Source organism: Anoplophora glabripennis, unplaced genomic scaffold (genome assembly GCF_000390285.2).
Source record: "Anoplophora glabripennis isolate ALB-LARVAE unplaced genomic scaffold, Agla_2.0 scaffold11, whole genome shotgun sequence".
NCBI classification, from domain to species: domain Eukaryota; kingdom Metazoa; phylum Arthropoda; class Insecta; order Coleoptera; family Cerambycidae; genus Anoplophora; species Anoplophora glabripennis.
Genome location: NW_019416496.1, coordinates 1,574,275 through 1,594,926, shown reverse-complemented (window position 1 = coordinate 1,594,926; position 20,652 = coordinate 1,574,275). Strand labels below are relative to the sequence as shown.

Here is a 20,652-nt window from a genome sequence, read left to right as displayed (position 1 = left end):
AATTTTTTACTAAAATACATCCACAGGTGTTTCTCATTAAGTGGTGCACATTGCTTTACATTTACTTTGGCTTAATACCCTCTAAACGTATGTAAAAACCATAAAAAACACCGTTTCCGAATACTTAAAAAAACCAGGAGCGTGCGCCTATACCCCACCACGCCTACACCGCTACGCCACTGGCAACACGTGAACTAATGTGACAATTGAAACATTACCCCCAGGCACTGCGTGGATCACCTCTAGTCACCTATGCAAATAAACAAACGGAGAGCAAATCGCCTAACTGACCGATACACCGAGTCAGGCAATCAACTACACGGACTTTCGTCATACCATTCATGGTTGCCTATCTCCTGGGTTAAAAATAAGGCTGCACTCGACCGTCATCCATGGGAATAAGGCGCACGGCACCGCGACGGATTCGGAAACGATCGAAAAAAATCATAATTGAAAAATGTTAAGGTTAGGAACTTGGGGAGACTGATGGTAGGTCATGGCCCGGTCCTAGCGGCCCAATCAATTGGTACGACGCTTGCGTACCGCGAGCGGACGGGGCTCTCGCCGTCCCGCGAAATATTCGCAAAATTACGCGATGGAGCTGATTATTATCAATCAAGTGGCCAGTCTGATGTTAATATCCGAATAAATTCGCTAAGGCGACATGCTTGACGCGGTAATATTTTGAGTGTGAGGGCAGCTAGCAGCTCCAGTAAAAAAGACCCGAAAGTGAGTAGATATTTCTTTAAAGTGTCTTATATATTTTAACGCCATATTAAGAAATCCTTATCTATAGCAAATACTTATCGTTTGAAGTCGTGTTTTTCCCAATGATTACGTTTTTTTTGCTTATCAGTATCATTATGTAACTTTTATATTGACAAACCGTGCTGCTCAAGGTCGTTTCTGGCGAGTGTTGCATATTATATAGCGTGATCAGTTACGGCTAAGCAGCGGCTACATCTCGATTCTCGATCACCAATCATTCTAAAGATTTTGAAGAAAAAAATTCACACCACCCAGAAGCATTTTTAATATTAAAATCTAAAATCTATTAATAAATATGACCAAAGAAGTTGATTGGAACTATTTATACAATCTTATCTTTATTGCAAAGGGTAATATTTGCCAAAGTAGTAGAAAAAATCATGAATATTTGTTGCGACTACGTATGTCGGAAATACACTTTTTAATCTTGACAAGTGGTGTTGCCAAAAAAAATATTGAAGCCCGTGGACCTTTTGAAAGAGAAGCAAAAATTTTAAAAATTTATCCATTTATAAAAGTACCATTACCTACATACTTTCGTGTCCGAGATCTAACACCCTGTATACGGTTTGGACTTTATTCGTATCTCGTAAATTTACTAACATTATTCGCTTAACATTTGAACCGTATGTGGAATTTTATCAATTCGATTCAAAAGGTTAAGAATTATTCGTACCAAGTAAATACGTTTGTACTAAAATAAATACTGAAATGAGGAGCCTCTAGAAAAAAAGAGCAAAGAACTCGTAATTACAATTAATATAAAAGTTTGCTAGTAATTTTTATCGGAAGTGTCTGGTAATCCCGCTCCGGAAAATGCCGAATTTGATCATTAAACAGTCACAAGCGTGTAGGAATAGAATAAAACTATTTTTGCTGCTAACTTAAACACATATAAGTTTTGAATTAAAATTATTCACTATTATGATAAGTAGATAGATAGATTTTTAAGAGAAAACTTGTTGAGAATCGCTGATTTTTCTAAATAATTTACGTATAATGTAAATCAGCTATGCGGTATTGCCGATGTTACAGAGAACTCTTAAACTGTAACAAAAGTAGAAAAAACTACAACTACTACTACAAAGCTTTAAGTGAAAACTAGGTTTCGGTGGCATATACACTGTGTTAAAACATATCACTACGTGCTTTTCTAAGCTTCCTGTAGTGAAATTTCGAAATTCCTCAGAACTGCAAATAAATAGGATCCAATTTTTGGGAAATCTCTGTAAGTTTTTTTATACATCAGAGAGTTTTTGCAATTTTAACACTACCTGATATTTATTAGTACTATGGGGAGTACAAGTACACCAACCAAAATTTGGACCAGAATAAAAAATCGTACATTAGTTGTATTAACTTTCAACTCCTAACACTTGGATCAAACATATTTGACACAGTTATGAGCAAATGTTAGGCAAAGACTCCTATATTAGCTAATATCGATATTTTATACAGGGCATTTTTTATAACACGATCATTTTAAAAAAGTTCAAACTTGATTTTCTAAAATTTTTTAAATACACCCTCTGGCTATAGCTTATAATGGTTTGTGTACACTTGCAAAATAAAAAAACCTGGACAGCTGGAACAAAGTCTAGCAAAGGGCTAAAATGGAAACTGGGAGAGATTTATAAAAATCCGTTGCTCACAAATGTTGTGCTCCTTCGACAGAGGATTATTCGCTTCCATTTATTTATATTTCCTATTTACTATATAATCTAAACCGGTGTATCCATCCAACAATGTTTGGCATGCCTTGGTGAAACCGAAGCCGAAAATAGAAATTTAATTAATATTTCGGTTACACGTGTGGGATCAGTCATAACACCTTAACCTTATCAAGTTCAAGTGCACTATCTAGTGCGTTCAAGGGTGTGAGATAGTAAGGTAAATCTTTTTAGTGTGTTATGAAAAAAAAATTTAATCCTAAACTCAACTGTAAGTACTAAAGTCAAATTATACATTTTGGCAAATTCGCACGGTTAATTTTATCCAAACAATCGAGATACCTGTGATATGGAGGGAATTAATTAATTATTTTTGTTAAATCCTGCACTTTCATGATTGCCGCTCCCATATGGTGAAGATTCTGTTTGCTGATAATAAGTATTCCAAGTTGTAATAGTAATTTTGTAATGAATACCTACTGCAAACGGAAATAAAGTTGTCCGAACCAAAATGTGTAATATAAATTTTGTTACGCCCCTGGATTATCCGATTCTATTGGTCCAGAGGGACGAATTAATCAATATTATTTAAATTCGTCAAGTTACTTCCTACACTTTTTTTATACCAGCTCAAATTGACCTTGGTTGTGAACGTTGCAAATTTTGTCCCTTCCCTTTTAGCTCAGACTACAAATGCGATCAAAATTTTACTAAATACACAATTGATTAGATAGATTATCTGTGAAAACAGTCATCTAATTTTTAAATCAATTTGTCTACCTTGTTGGGAAACAAAGGATTCTATTGCACGAAGTTAATAGGAAATAAATATCGATATTATATTGTGCCTTCAGTGATGGTACAGACATTGGACGTTATAGCCTTTCTGAAGTCAGTTGAACAGTAAAAAAACGCCTTGCAATAAAATGTAATGACTTTCATAGGCGTCCCTAAAAAAGTTTTCTGCTAAAGGTAAACAATTATAATAATATGTAGAAAATTTCTATTATATGTTCATTTGAACAACAATATATTTTAATTATTTATGTGCTCAAACAATTTTATTATATTGATGGTAAATTTTCTTTTTGTTCCGTTTCAAAAGATCTCCAAAGTGCCATGTTGTAATAATATTAGTAAACAAAATATCCCTCTATATTTCTTCCTTTCGCAATTGTAACATGAATGATTAATAGACGGTGACAGAAATTAAAATTACCTGAATCTCACTAAATTCTGCACTACTGGGCAATTTGTCAACCACTTGTCAAAGACTATACAAGAAGTGATAAAATGTGATATAGTGTTACTAAGTGCTTATAAATTGTTCAGTTTTATAATCAAAGCAAAGTTAAAATAAATCGTTTAAATATTTGAAACTTTAATCATCATGTGATCATAGTCTTTTGTCTAAATTATTATACAATATGAATTACCATACATTCCGTTTCGACCAATAGTTTTGCATCGACAGGTGCTTGATCATTGTTTACAGGATTGGAGGAGGTAAGCTGACTTTACACCTGTTCTGATATGTCAAAAAGGAATTAATCAAGTAACCGAAGTAATTAATTGTTTATTATTTATACTAATCATTTTGTTTTATTCACTATGCAAAATATATTTGTGTTTGTATTAGAGTAAAGGAGGCTTCTATAAAGTAAAAGTTATGCAAATTTTCACATGCGTTTTCCTTGGACTCATTATCTTCATATTCTGTATGGATATGACGACATTTCGCACTAACAGAATAAAAACCCATGTTTCCTTCACCGCGATTTACAGGGTGGTCCGCGTAACGCTTATTTTTTTAATTTGGGCAAATAAATCAAAGATTAAAAAATTGGAAACCTTTGAGTCCTTCTCTGTAAAGAGGCTTCAGTTGCACTACTAGTTTTTACGTCAAGAGTTTGATATAATCAAGAACTATAACTTGAATTTTATAAAATTATCCTTTGTTTTTCGTTTTTGTTTCAGTCTTTGAACCATTTTTGCTTCTTCCTCCTCTACTTCTTTTGAGAATTAATTTGGTCGACAACTAAACCTTGTTTTGAAACGGGATAAAGCAATAAAAGTTCATTATACAATTANAAATGTGTAATATAAATTTTGTTACGCCCCTGGATTATCCGATTCTATTGGTCCAGAGGGACGAATTAATCAATATTATTTAAATTCGTCAAGTTACTTCCTACACTTTTTTTATACCAGCTCAAATTGACCTTGGTTGTGAGCGTTGCAAATTTTGTCCCTTCCCTTTTAGCTCAGACTACAAATGCGATCAAAATTATACTAAATAAACAATTGATTAGATAGATTATCTGTGAAAACAGTCATCTAATTTTTAAATCGATACCTTGTTGGGAAACCAAAGATTCTATTAAACGAAGTTAATAGGAAATAAATGTCGATATTATATTGTGCCTTCAGTAATAGGCATTGGATGTTATAGTCTTTCCGAAGTCAGTTGAACATGTAAAAAACGCCTAGCAATAAAATTTAATGACTTTCATAGGCGCCCTTAAAAAAGTTTTCTGCTAAAGGTAAAAAATTATAATAATGTGTAGAAAATTTCTATTTATGTTCATTTGACCAACAATATATTTTAATTATTATTTACGTCCTCAAACAATTTTATTATATTGATGGTAAATTTCATTTTGTCCCGTTTCAAAAGGTCTCCAAAATGCCTTGTTGTAATAATATTAGTAAACAAAATATCCCTTTTATTTCGCCCTTTCACAATTGTAATATGAATGATTAATAGAAGGTGTCTATAATAAATTAAAATTACCTGAATCACACCAAATTCCGCATTGCTGCACTGCACCGCTAGGCTATTTGTCAACCACTTGTCAACAGCTGGTTTATTGCCCAGTGGCCCAGTGCAGCTGTGTTTGTTTTCCTTTGCCTACACTCGCATTCTTCAACTGGGCGTATACATTTATCCACCTCCAAGTTTAGTTCGACCAGACCTGTATATGGGTATGGCTAAATAAATATGGGAACAAGTTTTTCAAATATTTCAATGCCGAGTTGCTGCGTCAGCGACCCAACCTGGTACATACTGTCAACCTCTTGGTTCTTCTACAAGAAGTGATAAATTTTGATATAGATTTGATACTAAGTGCTTATAAATTGTTCAGTTTTACAATCAAAGCAAAGTTAAAAAATGAATCGTTTAAATACTTGAAACCTTAAGCATAATGTGAACATAGTCTTTTGTCTAAATTATTGTACAATATGAATTGCCGTGCATTCCGTTTCGATCAATAGTTTCGCATCGACAGGTGCTTGATCATTGTTAACAGGATTGGAGTATGCAAGCTGACTTGACACCTGTTTTGATATGTCAAAAAGGAATTAATCAAGTAACCGAAGTGATTAATTGTTTATTATTTATAAATCATTTTGTTTTATTCACTATGCAAAACACATGTGTTTGTATTAGCGCAATGGAGGCTTCTGTAAAATAAAAGTTATGCAAATTTTCACATTCGCACATAGTTTTCCTTGGACTTAATCATTATCTTCATATTCTCTATGGATATGACGACATTTCGCACTAACAGAATAAAAACCCATGTTTCCTTCACCGCGATTTACAGGGTGGTCCGTCTAACACCTATTTTTTAATTTGGGCAAATAAATCGTTGACTCAAAAAATTGGAAACGTTTGGGTACTTCTCTGTAAAGAGGCTTCAGTTGCACTGCCATTTTTACGTCAACAGTATAATCAAGAACTATAACTTTATTGAATTTTATAAAATTATTCTTTGTTTTTCGTTTTGTTTTTCAGTCTGAATCATTTTTGCTTCTTCCTTATCTACTTTTTTTGAGAATTAATTTGGACAAAAACTAAACCTTGTTTCGAAACAGGTTAAAGCAATAAAAGTTCATTATACAATTACTCGGTTTATTTGACTGGATATTTCTGTCACAAATATAATTTAAATAAATAAGCGCTAAATATTTTTAATGTTTATACAGTGTATCCCCGAATGGGGTGCCACACCCTTATAAACTTTTTTATTGTTAATTTTTTGAGAAAAACTTATTCTTGATATAAAGTTTTGCTTATCTTGGGAAGTCATGGGCAGTAAATAAAACATACAAAGCGTCCAAAAAACAACTTTATTAAATACAGTTTTTAACGAAAACAAAAATTAAAGGCGAAGGAAAAATTTCACATTTTGAAATTTTTTGGACCATGACAAGATAAGCAAAACTTCGGATTACGTATAATTCACTTCTGGACACCCTGTACAATTAACTATACCATATATTATGGCGCATACAAAATGGATTAATATTACTTATACATATTTCCACGAACGTAACTTCCAAATATTTAGCGCCTAAAAACACTTAAAACAAGACTGTTTCGCATCGATCACCCTGTACACAGTCGATATTTTCCCATTGGTATTCACGTGCGACCGACGAGTCGTCAGTGATATCACCGCGAGCATAAAATAATAATAATTTAACATTTTGCAGTTTATCAGCATGGCCTCGACGTCTATTAAAATGGTTGCGCGCGGATCCTGCCAGTTTTGCTTAAATGCTTGCGAGATTTTGACAAAGCGCGCTGCAGTGGTGCACATGCGAAGGACCATGGCCTCCAGCAGCACTCGAACAGGTAAAGGATTAGTTTTATGACGTGATGTAGGTTTTTACGTAACGCTTGTATAATTTTTAAACAATATACGCTCAATCGTGTGCAAAACAATAACAGTATGTATTGATACTGTTCCTAAGATAATAAACAAAACAGATAGCTGCGAAATTAAAACAATAAATTGCGGTGAAGAGGTTCCTGAAGGATATTACTGTGTTCTAGGCATTCTTGTACAATTGTACTGAGGTATATCATAGTTTTTATCGATGGCAAGAACATCAAATCATAACTTTATTATTTTTATCTTAATATTTTTATTGCTTTTTTTACGAATCTTATTAAAAACAACATATGCGATCAATCACTATTTTTAAATATGTTGAGATAGAATGACATGAAATTTGAGATAAAAAAATGCCGTGTTGATTTCATTGCATATAACTGATTAGACAAGGCGAAAACCTCGCATTCGTAGGAGAAATTTTCCGACTCGATTTAATTGCATATTCAGATTCGTGAGATGTTCACATGAATCAAGATGATGCCGGCCGGAAATTTGGTTTAAACTAACTTTTTTTAAACAAATTGTAAAAATTGGTTGTATCACTCCGGAAGAAATGTTTTTGGTTTTTTTGGCACATTATAAACAAAAAAGTTCCTATGCACTATGCCTCTAAAATTGATAGTTTCAAAGTTATAAACAATTTAATTTGCTAAAAATGCGAAAATGACGATTTTCAACGGCCGATTTCCGGGTTAAAAATTTTTATTTTAGATGTTGCCAGGTACCTAAATTAAAGTTTTAACATCCCCCTACAAGATGCTGAAGAGTTTTTGGGACTCGCTTATTCTAAAGCATTGTTTTTTAATTGTTAAGAATGCGCTATGAGCCAGCTGCCCGCGCCTCTCTTATGCGGATTCGCTATTTGAAATATTAAAAAAATTCAAAATTTTGAAATAAAATAAAATTTTTCATCTTTTTTTTAATATCACAATATTTTTTTCCTTGACATTTGATATAAGAATAAAATTCAAAATTTTGAAAAAAAACAAATTAAATTTTTTTTAATTTATAAAATTTTTTTTTCCTTGCCATTTGAAATAATAAAAAATTCATAATTAAAAAAAAACAAATTTGTCAACTTTTTAATTAAAAAAAAAATTGTTTCCGTGATATTAAAAAAATTCAAAATTTTGAAACAAATTCAAATTTTTCAATTTTATTTTTAATTTAAAAAGTTTTTTCCTTGCCATTTGAAATGATAAAAAAATTCAAAATTAAAAAAAACTAATTTTTCAACTTCTTTTTAATTTAAAAAAAAAATAATTTCCCTGACATTTGAAATATTAAAAAAAATCAAAATTTTGAAACAAAATCAGTTTTCAACTTTTTTTAATTTCAAAAAAAATTGTTTCCTTGATGTTTGAAATATTAAAAGAATTCAAAATTTTCATACCAAATCTAATTTTTCAACTTTTTTTAATAGAAAATTTTTTTTTCCTTGACATTTGAAATAAAAAAATTCAAAATTTAAAAAAAATCGATTTAAACTTTTTTTTTACTTAAAATTTTTTTTTCCTTGACATTTGAAATATTCATTGTAAATTGTAAAACAGAGGGCGCTAAAACTAAAAAATTTTGCAAAATTTAAATTTTTTCAAAATTGCATTTTTCAATCTCAAGATTTCAAAAATCAAAAATCATCAAGCTTCAAGATGCTTCTTTTTTTTTCTGGATGCGACTGTTATTCATGAAGTTACAGCCTTTCAAAAATCATTAAAAAAATTTGGAAATTTTTCTACTCCTTTATTTGTTATGCCGAGTCTACTTTTTTTGGATATTATTAATAACAAGTAACCAACAAATTTACTTTGGAAGTAGAAAACAATAATACATTACTGTTTCTAGATATGTACGTTAATTTAAAGATATGACAGTTCCCTAGTAACAAGTGTTTATAGGAAACCAACTTATACTAACACCTATCTAAATTTTAATTCGATTATCATAACGATATAAGGAAATTTTTTACACGAAATGGAAGATCTCAATAATACAGGGTGGGCCTCGGTGGCTGGGGACCAAACGGGAAATGTTATAGAAACCTGTTTAGATGGGTTTGATCATGGCTACATTTTAAAAATATTTTAAAATATACAGGGTGACCAGGAAAAGGGTACCTTATCAAAGTTATGTATTTTCAAATGGAACACCCTGTATTTTAATGCATTTTTGAAACCACCGTAAAAAAATAGGTGGACTTTATTAAAGGTTCTGCATAGCTGGGACTTATTATTTGTGAAATATTTCAATTTTAGTGAAAATAAAGGCTTAGCGTAGAAATGTAATATTAGCAATAAAAAAATAATTTTAAGGAAGCAGCCTTGGAAAGTGTATTTTAGATCCTTGGAGTTATAAACTATTATATTTGTCGTCACAACGTAATCTACAGGGTGTTCAAAAAACTGCTGAATACTTCTCTCAACTTTAAACAGCAATAACTTGGTTATTCTAAATGGGACACCCAGTATATTTTTACTTTGGAAGTTAGGAAATTTAAAACTCTTTCAAACTGTTTATAGGTCCCCTATGCCTATCTCTAAAGGTATTGGAGATATTTGCGCCGTCTCGTTTTTTTTTTATAGAATTTTTTTGTAAGATGTTTCCAAGTGTCTGTATCGATTGCTGTTTAAAGTTGAGATAAGCATTCAGCAGTTTTTTGAACATCCTGTACAATACTAAGTGATGCAAATATAATAATGTATAACTTCAAGGATCTAAAATACACTCTCCAAAGCTGCTTCCTTAAAATTATGTATATATGTATTCAATTTCTACGCTAAGCCTGCATTTTCACTAAAATTGAAATATCTCACAAACAATAAGTCCTATGTATGCAAAACCTTTAATAGTTCACCTATTTTTTTAAGGTGCTTTCAAAAATGTAGTAAAATACAGGGTGTTCCATTTAAAAATAGATAACTTTGATATGGTACGCTTTTCCTGGACAATGTATATTTTAAAATATTTTTAAAATGTAGCCGTAATCAACCTTCACGTACCCACATAAACAGGTTTCTATAACATTGTTAGTGTGCATAGTTTGGTAGATCACAAAGAATTAAAAAATAAAAATCTTATACTGTGTAAACGAATTTTAATGAAAAAGTAAAAATAGCAATGTTAAACACCATTGTTTTCCCTTGATATCTTATCAAAGCAGTAATGATTTTAATATAAATATACATGAGGGGACCTCGAAGATATGTTAGAAAATAAAATGAATCGGATTGAAAAAAATGTCAATAACGCAGACCGATAAAACTTTAAACTGGAAACGGGCCTATACTTTTTCGAAAGTTGGTGTGCTGAATCCGAATCCCAATCCAGAAGGTTTTAGAAATAATCTAACCTAAAAGTGCAAAAAACACGCTATTCTGCTATATTTGAGGTTACGTCACGATGTAATTTGTTTCCACAAAACTCGTTATAAAATTCGAAAAAGAACTGTGGTACTTTGAGATGATATAACGAGTTTTGTGAAGAAAAACCTCCTTGTTATGTCTCATAACCTCAAATATAGCGAAAAACTGAGTTAATCGCACTTTTAGGTTAGGATATTTCAATGTGTCGAAAACTATCGGGAAAGTATAATCTGGTTTCTGGTTGAGGTCAGTCACATTTATCAGCCTGCGCAATTAAACAAAAAGTAAATACAAACGACAACACCAACATTATACAATTATTGCAATAACTGATCTTTAATTGTTTGCAACACGTGTCGTCCATCTTTCGTAATTACAGTTCAAGGAAACAATGATTAATGTTTATTCTATTCTCCTTCATTAATGCAGGTCTTTAAATCGTATAACGAAACTGTGATCGCTCATTCTATCAGCACACTTCATTTGCAATGTTTATAAGTAACATGTGAAATAAAAGTAGGCGTGTATGCAAATCGTTTAGTTTTGAAGCAGCTGCGCAGGAGGGTAGGCTTAAGGGGCTAATTAATTGATTTAATAATTCACAAATTTAACCCACCCTTCCTTAAATATAAGTTTTTCGGGTACTGACTATTGGAAATCTTTCCAGCTCCTAGTCAAAAGGCCGAAACTAGTCAATTAGTTACAACAATAGAAGAGGCGCGTCGCTTTATGGTCGACTGCTTCAAGGCTGCTGGGACACCTCAAGAACATGCAGAAACCGTTACCGATAACCTCTTGGAGGCCGACTACAGGGGACACTACAGTCATGGAATGAATCGACTAGGTAAATGGAAGATTGAAAAACTAATATCTTATTTTTCTTGTTTTCCTGGTCCAATTTTTTTAATTTTCAGAAATGTACATAAGAGATATTCAAGGAGGCGTGTGTGATCCAAAGGCGACGTGTACTTTGGACAAAGAAACAGTGGCGACGGCGTTAGTTAACGGAAATAATGGACTTGGTGCTGTGGTGGGGAAGTATTGCATGGACCTAGCTATAGCGAAAGCCAAGGACGCCGGAATAGCCATGGTTGTTGCGCATGGTAAATACAAGGCGTAAGAAGTTTGACTGCCTTTACTTAAGATTAACAGTTTTCAAAATACATCGAGTATTAATGTTGGGGAGTTTCATCACAACGTGAGAACAGCGCTTAATCTGCTGATACGCACCACGTGTACACGCGCCAGACTTGTCCTGCGGAAAAAATGTAAACAGCTATTATTGTGAAATATTTAGTAAATTTCAAGACAATTGTTTTCCAGTCTTTAAATAAATAAAATAAAATGTATCTATTTTTTAGTACGAAGATAATGCTGTGCTTAAATTTTAGCTCGAATTTTAGTAATTATGAATGTCTTAAATCAGGAACTTAACATTTAATCAAATTACGTATTTGAAAAATATGTAATTAAAGTACCCAAAGATTTACCTCCAAATAATCATACGTATTAGAGGTCTTTTAATATCTCATGAGCCGCGAAATGCGCGAAAGGCGTGGCGTATCCGCATAATTTTTTTAATAAGCATGTTGTGAAAACATTGACTCAGAACTAGACCATGTGCATCATTACAAGTAGACATGAACTAAGGCGCTCGGGCATCAATAAAGTCAACTGGCGAACGTTCGTTATATATATTTTTATTGTTTAAATTAAAATAATAAAGAATAGGGNAAAATCATAAATTCTGCAGCGCCGTAGAGGCGTTAAATAACTAATCGAAACCCATTTATAACAAACGTTGGGTACGATCCATTTGTCACTACCAGGTGTTAGATGGATTATCGTTCGAGCTTCGCTAACGACTGCTATCGTTAATTTGATAATTCTGAATCGTTTCCAGCCCCTTTAGGTCGCGCTTTTCTATAAACTACCTTTAAAGATAATTCCGTTTACCATACCGACTTGTATACCGACTTTACGTCGTACGTCGACTGTTGCGTTATAAAGTCTCAGCACTTCAATATACACTGATAAAAATTGTGAAGATGGGTTTTTGTTACTTACCCATTTGCAATGGTTTCTTTTACACAAAAACTGTAAAGGCATTGAACATACATGATACATTGTGTAGAATTACACGTTTAAGTATACAGGGTGTTTCTTAAGTAGAAGCCAAAAATAAGGGGTTTTTGTTATAAAATGTGGGGTATTAGGACAGCCATTGTCCAGCTAGAGAGCGTCAGGAATTAATAAAAAAATCAGTTTTTAATTTTTAATTTCTAAACCGCTTGAGATAATTCAACCAAATTCGGTGTGCATATTTAGTATGACAGTAGGTATGAAACCAGCTTTAGAATCTTACCAGTGACGGAGGTGTGGGTATAATCACATTACAAATAAAATAGGTCATCATATGCGCCATTATCCACACCTCCGCCACTGGTAAGTTTCTAAAACTGGTAATTTTCTGTTTCATACCTGCTGTTATACTAAATATGCACACCGAATTTGTTTAAATTATCTCAAGCGGTTTAGAAATTAAAAATTAAGAACTGATTTTTTTTTTTAATTTTTGACACGCTGCAACTGGACAATGGCTGTCCTAAGGCCCCATAATTATATAACAAAAAACCCTTATTTTTGGCCATAGAATACGCCCCTGGATTTTTTACCTCTACTTAAGATGCACCCTGTATAATTATCTCGAGTCGGAGAAAAAATTTCCAGGGCTAATTTAAGCATTTGCAGCTGTCCCCAAACTTTAATCTCGTTTTGTATTCAAGGATCCAACCATTATGGAATAGCCGGAATATATTCTATCCAGGCGATAAACCATGGTTTGTTAGGGATGAGTTTCACCAACACTTCTCCATTTATGGCCCCAACTAGAGCAACGCAGGTAAGTCCTGGCGAAAGATCAGTGATTTCTAGGCAGCTTAACTCGACCTTGAGATTTGTTGTATCACAACTGCAGGAGTTACAAGCTGTACCAATGCATATTGTGTTTGTTCGTGTGTGTATTCTTAGATCTGTAACTCAACCGGTAGGACGTACGATTGTTTTATTGTACCTGCTTCCCAAATGCCTCAATACCCGCTGTCACACTTCACTTACAGATAATTGCGATTTCAGGCCGCGCTGGGAACCAACCCGCTGTCCCTTGGCGCTCCGGCTCTAAATGGGGACAGCTTCGTCCTGGACATGGCTACGACAGCTGTCGCCGTTGGAAAGGTAATTTGCCCCAGTCCTTTTAACGTTCTATACGGTTGTAAACTTCCATCTCCAGTTTTTTAAATCTGGAATGTCTTGATAAGTAACTTCAGGTGCAAAATAGTAGGCGGCGACTCATTCTAAATGTTTAGATCGTGCGAGGGGTAAAGCGTTCCATGGGCGTATCATTTTAAGGGGTTCCAATAATTATCGAATTTAGAACATCAGATACAAATTTACACTCACTTGGTATATCTAAATATCAAACAGGTAGGTATGTATATTGTTAGTCAGCAATTCAGCCCTTGTAGACAAAGACGGACTTTTACCAGCTACGGACACTCTATTATTTTTTTATTATGGTTGAATTATGTATAGTTTTTCTCCCTACTATTTTAACACTGGAATTATAGTTTTGATATGAAGAATAATATTTAGATCTTTATCCAACACTTGTATAGATACTATGATTTCTTTGGTTTTAAAGGAATAATGTGGCCTATAAGTCACTAGTAAGTTATGACTTATAACCCACTAATGACTTACACAAATCATAAAAAGACAAATGTTTGGTTTATTTTTCTAGTTTTTATTAGAAAACCAATTTGAAACACTAATAAGTCAATAAATAACCTAAGATGCTACAAACTTACAATCTACCTACTTATTGATATTAACATTAATATTTACGGCAAAGCCGTAATTTGATGCCAAAGGATTATTGGAATCATTTTGTGATCGTGGTAAATTTATAGAATAGGTTGTTTTGCTTGTGCTTTCTTCAGGAGTTTACACTCCTTGTATCTTTCTAGTAATATCAATTTTGCTGGAAATTTACTCTTCTATATAACCTTCTACCACTGTAGATGACTTCCATCCACCACCGTGGCGTTTGAGTGTTGTAATATCCCCTCCAGCATTGGCCAAGAGAGTTGCAGATGCGCGACGCAAGCCATGCCCTGTATACAGGGTGATTCAGTCATAATGTCATTAATTTTAAGAGCAGATAGAGAAAAATGAGTATAATGCGATGGCGTGATTAAAAAAAAATTAAATGCAATTTAAGCTAAAAAAAAATATTTTCAAATCATTATTTAACCCCCTTTTCAGGCTGTTACTGACCGGCTGACGTCAGCCGACTACGATATGAACAAAGCGCCCTAGATGCAATTTTGCCATATTTTTATATTTTCGCTCATATAAAGACAATAAATAAACGGTTTGCTCACGTCAGCAAATAATAATTTAAAATGCTATAAATTATTTTTTATAATTATGCAATCAACATTAAATTGTTATTGTTGCCCAGCAAGAACCTCGAGGGGGTCTGAGCATGTCTTGACAAAAATCATTTTTTATTAACATCAAAGTGATAATTTTTTAATTTGCTGTAAGCCTACTAAAAATTGAAAGTAACGCGGCCCATTCAGATGTTCAGGTAGAAAATGCGACCCAATTAAACGATCGCCATATACTCCTGCCCATACATTGACACCGAATCTCCTCTGAAAGCTAAACCGACGAGTAGTGTGCGGGTTTTCATCTGACCAAATGTGACTATTATGACTGCAAAGAAATTAGCTCTGTTTCACTTTAAATAAAATTTAATATTGAAGTTACAGAGCCCCGAGAGTTTAAATAATTTAAATTTCATTTCATAACCATTTCAATTTCATAACAGAAATAATGACACAAAAAAACAACACTTACTAGATAAATTATAAAGAGAGGGTGAAATGTTTGTGGTATTTAAATATTGACTGTAAGTAATAGAAGATAAAAATAGAATCGGACGGAGACAAATAAACAAGTCGGTACGTGTTTCTGACTTAGGCTAACCTGTGTCGAGGTCAATAACCTTCTAATTTACACGTGCACTTTAGTCTAGGAGCCAGACAGGGTTCCGTTGCCAACCAGAGTGCTACGGCTGCAAACAACATATTCTAAAATATTTAGACCTCCTGAATCCAAAAAACTTGGTCGCAAAGCCTGAAAGTGGTCAGTTTAATTGTTATCAACAAATTAAATGGCTGTAAAAAGTTTATTTTTATAGCTAGTACACGGAACCTGATCTGGCTCCTAGACTAATACGAACTGTAGTAGGATCGTATTCCATGCAAAGTAGAGCAAAAAGTTGTCGGTCTTTTATCAAAGGAAAATCGTGTCATCAAATTGAATGTAATGAATAGGGATGATTGTTTTCGAATGTACGGTTATTACAATTTATCATTTTTAATATTATTAACGTTTTCACGTTTTATAATTTATTATGTTAAATAATACACAGTTTTAGTATTTCAATTTATTATTGAATATGCAGTTGCGTATAACCAAAGTTTACATAATAAATGCAAACTTTAGTGTAAATCTAAACTTTGGTGTAACCTAGGTAGCCACTTATTGTTTTTGAGAAAGCAATACTTATTAAAATGCCAGCACGAGTAAAACAGCATTGATCCGTCCAGAGCACTTTGTTAATAAAGTTCTGCTGCACTTAGGAACCAACTGCAAAATTCAAGACGATTGGGGGAATCAGCTGCTTCTAAAGCTTGAACTTTTTGAAAATGTGTTATGTTAACTCCTTTGCGGGAAAAATGCGGGAAATATGGAGGGTGGTAGATTTGAATAAGCGCTTTAAATTATTAGGTAAGTAATGGTTTTGTAGCCGTATGTAGTGTATTTTATATATTCGGGTATTTAGTGTGCCGACTTTTTTTTATTTGATAATTTACAGTGTGCCTACAAACCTCTGCTTTATTTATTTTCTTTTAACGATAGTTGACTTCGAGAAGTCAGGCTTGTTAAAACATTTTGCAAGTTAATACAATTATTAAAAATAGTTATAATAAAATGCAGCATGATCCTTTATTTACTTGCATTTTATTGGTTTCGTACATATGTATCCGTATACTAAAGCGGATTAATTAAATGTGAACCACAGATTATGATGTGAACTTGGCAACGCTGTTCGCTTCAGCTGACGATTTGTTCGTGACATTACGTTACAAAATTTTCTGAGCATCCGGGCATCTGGCAGGGCCGCCCTCTCAGCGGGAGTTATAGGTTGATTTCCTTCATTTTTAAAAGTCGAGTACATTTTTTTTTCCAATTTTCTGTCTCTATTAAGCCTTCCGAATACGTGGTTAAAATTAATTACATTATGACTGAATCACCCTGTATAAATTAGAATCTGTCAAGCTCAAAAATCGCACAACAACATTAGGTATTTTTGATAGCTTATTAATACCAACACATTCCCTTTTGAAAATTGCAAAAGAACCTTTTATGCTGCACATTTTGGGGCCTTAGCTTAGAATATTTTCTAATTAATTCAATTGGGTTAACACAAAATCCTTCATTTAACACAGCGAAGCTTCTTGGTTTCTTCGTTTTAGTATTTGAAATCATGATGTGGATATACTGCCCTTTGTCCTCTATATTGTCTATGGTTAGATGGGTCAATTCCTTGCAATGGCAAGCGCCAAAAACTCCTAATATCAACGCCAACTAAAAACAACAAATTTAATCAATGTAACAGTTAAACTATAGTAGAACCTACATTATTCATAAGATAATCTTCTTTCTAAGACCTCGGATTTTTTTGGTTGAAAATGTTTGTACTTAGACTTTAGAAATGCCACTAGTCTTGCGAATATAGAAATTTCAATGTTCTTGTAAACACTCAAAGTTGACTTCAACATGGAATATTTAGTCCACAATGTGGGTGGAGCTAATTTCTCACTTAAATTGAAAAAATAATCCAGCAAGTCATCTTCATTTACGACTTTCAGCCCTTCTTTGATTTTCCATTCTCGAAATTCCTTCAGTTCTTTGTTGTATATAGATTTTGATTTCTCCGGAATGATGCCTGCAATAGCCGCATTAGCTTTTTCTAACATTTCAGATGGAATTTCCACATTTTCCATTTCTTCAGTCTTGATTTTAGGATTTCAGTGTGATTTCAACTCAAAAAATATTGTTTGTTTACTAACAACCCTTGGTTACAGACACAATTTAGGTTGATACTCACATCCTTTGTAATACATATTTAAAAATACATTCATTTAGTTAAATTACTTTTTCTAACATTGACAACTTGAAATTTTAAGTTACTTTTATTTTATTAATAAAACGAAATTCTATGAAAGCGTTGGATAAAATTTTGTATGGCGCCATATCATAAATAACTATTGTTGATGGAAATTTGAAAACAAAGTCCTCCTCTGGCGAAATATTTTAAGGGAAAACATAATGAAAATGTATCCAAGGAAGTTTTGCAGTTACTTTTACTTTTATTTTTGGGAAACGTAAGCTGTTTTCCTTTAGGAATTTAACCTTATGCAGTGACCTTAATTCGATGATCGCTAAATATCATTCTAAGACATATTTTCGATCAGATAGAACTGGCAAGGAGGAAAGGCACGCCGATCCCAGAAGGATGGGCCCTAAACCACGAGGGGAAAGTGGAGACAGATCCCGACGTGGCCTACAAAGCGGCCAAACTTATGCCCGTTGGAGGGACGGAAATAAACTCCGGTTACAAGGGTTATGGACTGGGGATGTTGGTGGAAATATTCTGCGGGATTTTGTCAGGTAATTTTTTACAAATAAGGGTATTAAAAAGAGAAACCATTGATTAAATTTGACTTTATTGATGTTTCAGGAGCAAAATACGGCCCGTTTGTTAGAAAGTGGGGTGCCCATAGTGAGGTGGCAGATCTTGGACAAGCTTTCATCGCTATTAACCCGAAGGCCTTTGCTGATGGTTTCGAGGATAGAATGTCCGACTTGATGGATTACCTAAGAAACATGGAACCAGTAAGTACTAAAGAATGAGCTCGTTTAGTAATATTTAACATACAGGGTGACTAAGTCATAGTGTCATTAATTATAACCACGTATTCGGAAGGCCTAATAAAGACAGACAAAATGCTTTCAAACATTTCTTTCCTTTCTATATGAAATCTACACCAGTAGCGTAACATTTTTTATTTACAAAGGAGTTTGATTACAATAACGGCACATTACGGAAGTTACACATCGGGCTGATATTTTACGTGCTAATTTAGGGCCATATAGAAATTTGAAGATAATTATTTTGTTGATTTTGCAATTACAAAAATATATTCTTTAATTTCAACCCAAAACGACGTCTAACTGATAACTGAAACAACTTTAAGATTATCTGGTAGCATGTGTGCTAAGATCCTGTTGAATTTTGAAAAAAATGACCTCGCACTTTTTTTCAGTTTGATCCCAACAAACCAGTTCTAGTACACGGAGATCCAGAAAAAATACACATGGAAAAAGTGAAGAAAGATGGAGGATTTCTGTATGTACAAAACCAGCACGACACCAACGCAAAACTAGCCGAAGAACTCAAAGTCACCCCGATGGTTTCCAAGAATCCATTTATTCTCTAATGATAATGTTCCTTGCCAGATCACAAAAAGTATTTTAAAAATACGAAACGTTCCACTATGTGATAAAAAATTTAGTCACCTAGCTCAATTGTTATTGTTATTAATTAATACCTGGTAAATATATAATATTTACAGGATATTTAAATTATTCTTGTTGATTTACACACAAATTTACACGTATGATTCTCTATTTATATTTTCTGGAGGCACAATGTTTTAAATCATCGACAATAAATGCAACAACTTGAAGCAGTAGCAATTTTTATCCACAACCCATCGTGTTATAATTTTACTATGGTAAACCAATACCACGCGTATGGAAAGGTCATGGGATTCTCTGTGACGCCAGTTGAAGTCGTTTCGTTGGCGAATACACCACAACCACAGAGGAAATCTGTATCGCGCCATTACGTAACCTTATTTAGTTTCTGGCGTTATTTTAACGTTTTTTTCTTGGTTTTGCGGTTCATTTTGTATTAAATATTAATACCAAACTAGTGCAATTAGTATATATTGTGATATACTTGTTCTGTTGTTAACTGTAATGGAAATACGAAAAATAGTATAGGTTAGCAAGTCGCCTAAGGGCATAATTATCCTAGTATCTCCCGTGGTGCATACAACGTTTTATTTTTTACTTAGACATCTGAGTTTATATTTATTTTAAATTTAATAATTAAATGTAAATGATAATGAAAGCACTTTTTGAATATACAAACGATGTACCAAGATGTATCTATGGTACCCGCAAATTTGTTGATTTTGATAGTTTGATGATTGATTCTGAGGAGACATATTGAAAAGGCAGAATGGATAATATTCCAGCAATAGTTGCTGCTAGAGCCAATAAAGTCAATGGACTAGCAGAAATTCAGTGAGAGCTGTTAGTGAAACTAAACTAGTGGAAAAAAATAAGGGATCAAAAAAAATCTAAATTTTCGGCGGTTTTTCAAATGGCTGTATCTTTGATAAAAATGGTCGTATTGGAATAAAAAAAAAGCAATTTGAAGCTTAAAGTTTCTAATTTTTGGATCTTGGAAAAATAAAAATTTTCAAGTAACACGTATCGCGCAATCTTAAAGAATTTTTCGAAATTTTTTTCGATCTTATTTTTGGTGTACGGACTTGAAAAAAATTTTTCCAACTTAACCACCTTATGGATTAGATAGGTTCTTCATTTAGCTTCAATTTCTTTATTTTTTGGTCCCGATACGACCATTTCTCGCTGAGCTATCGGACTTTGAATGAAAATGGATCATTTTCTCTTTGTTCATCGATATGTCAAAAACCAATGGTTGCACAGAAAATCGACGGTGGGTTTCTGAAACTTGAATGAATTATCTACAAGGTCCTGGCACGGTTTTTTAGAAAAAAAAATTTTTTATCCTTAACATGACTGAAAAATCGTAAAAAATAGGACTTTTAGGGGCCCTCTAGAAAATCACGTGCCACATTGAGAATATTGGGAAAATGACTAATGTTAAGTGTGTCTTTTACAGGTCATTGTACCCCTAAAAGCCCTACAGAGGTT

At 33.2% G+C, this 20,652-nt stretch overlaps 1 protein-coding gene across 2 annotated transcripts; it reads left to right on the top strand.

The window, feature by feature from the left end:
- Positions 1 to 611: 611 nt before the first annotated feature.
- LOC108908201 (uncharacterized oxidoreductase YjmC) lies at positions 612 to 19,370 on the top strand. Of its 2 annotated transcripts, none has more exons than XM_018712143.2 (9): positions 612 to 729; positions 6,939 to 7,080; positions 11,153 to 11,329; positions 11,400 to 11,588; positions 13,272 to 13,387; positions 13,621 to 13,719; positions 18,096 to 18,291; positions 18,362 to 18,516; positions 18,948 to 19,370. In XM_018712143.2, exons 2-9 carry the CDS (start codon positions 6,948 to 6,950, stop codon positions 19,119 to 19,121), a joined length of 1,239 nt encoding a protein of 412 aa, XP_018567659.1. In that variant the 5' UTR covers positions 612 to 729; positions 6,939 to 6,947; the 3' UTR covers positions 19,122 to 19,370. The 2 variants fall into 2 exon arrangements, with proteins under 2 accessions (XP_018567659.1, XP_018567668.1); XM_018712152.1 differs by lacking the exon at positions 612 to 729 and adding an exon at positions 2,644 to 2,658.
- The last annotated feature ends 1,282 nt before the right edge of the window (positions 19,371 to 20,652 follow it).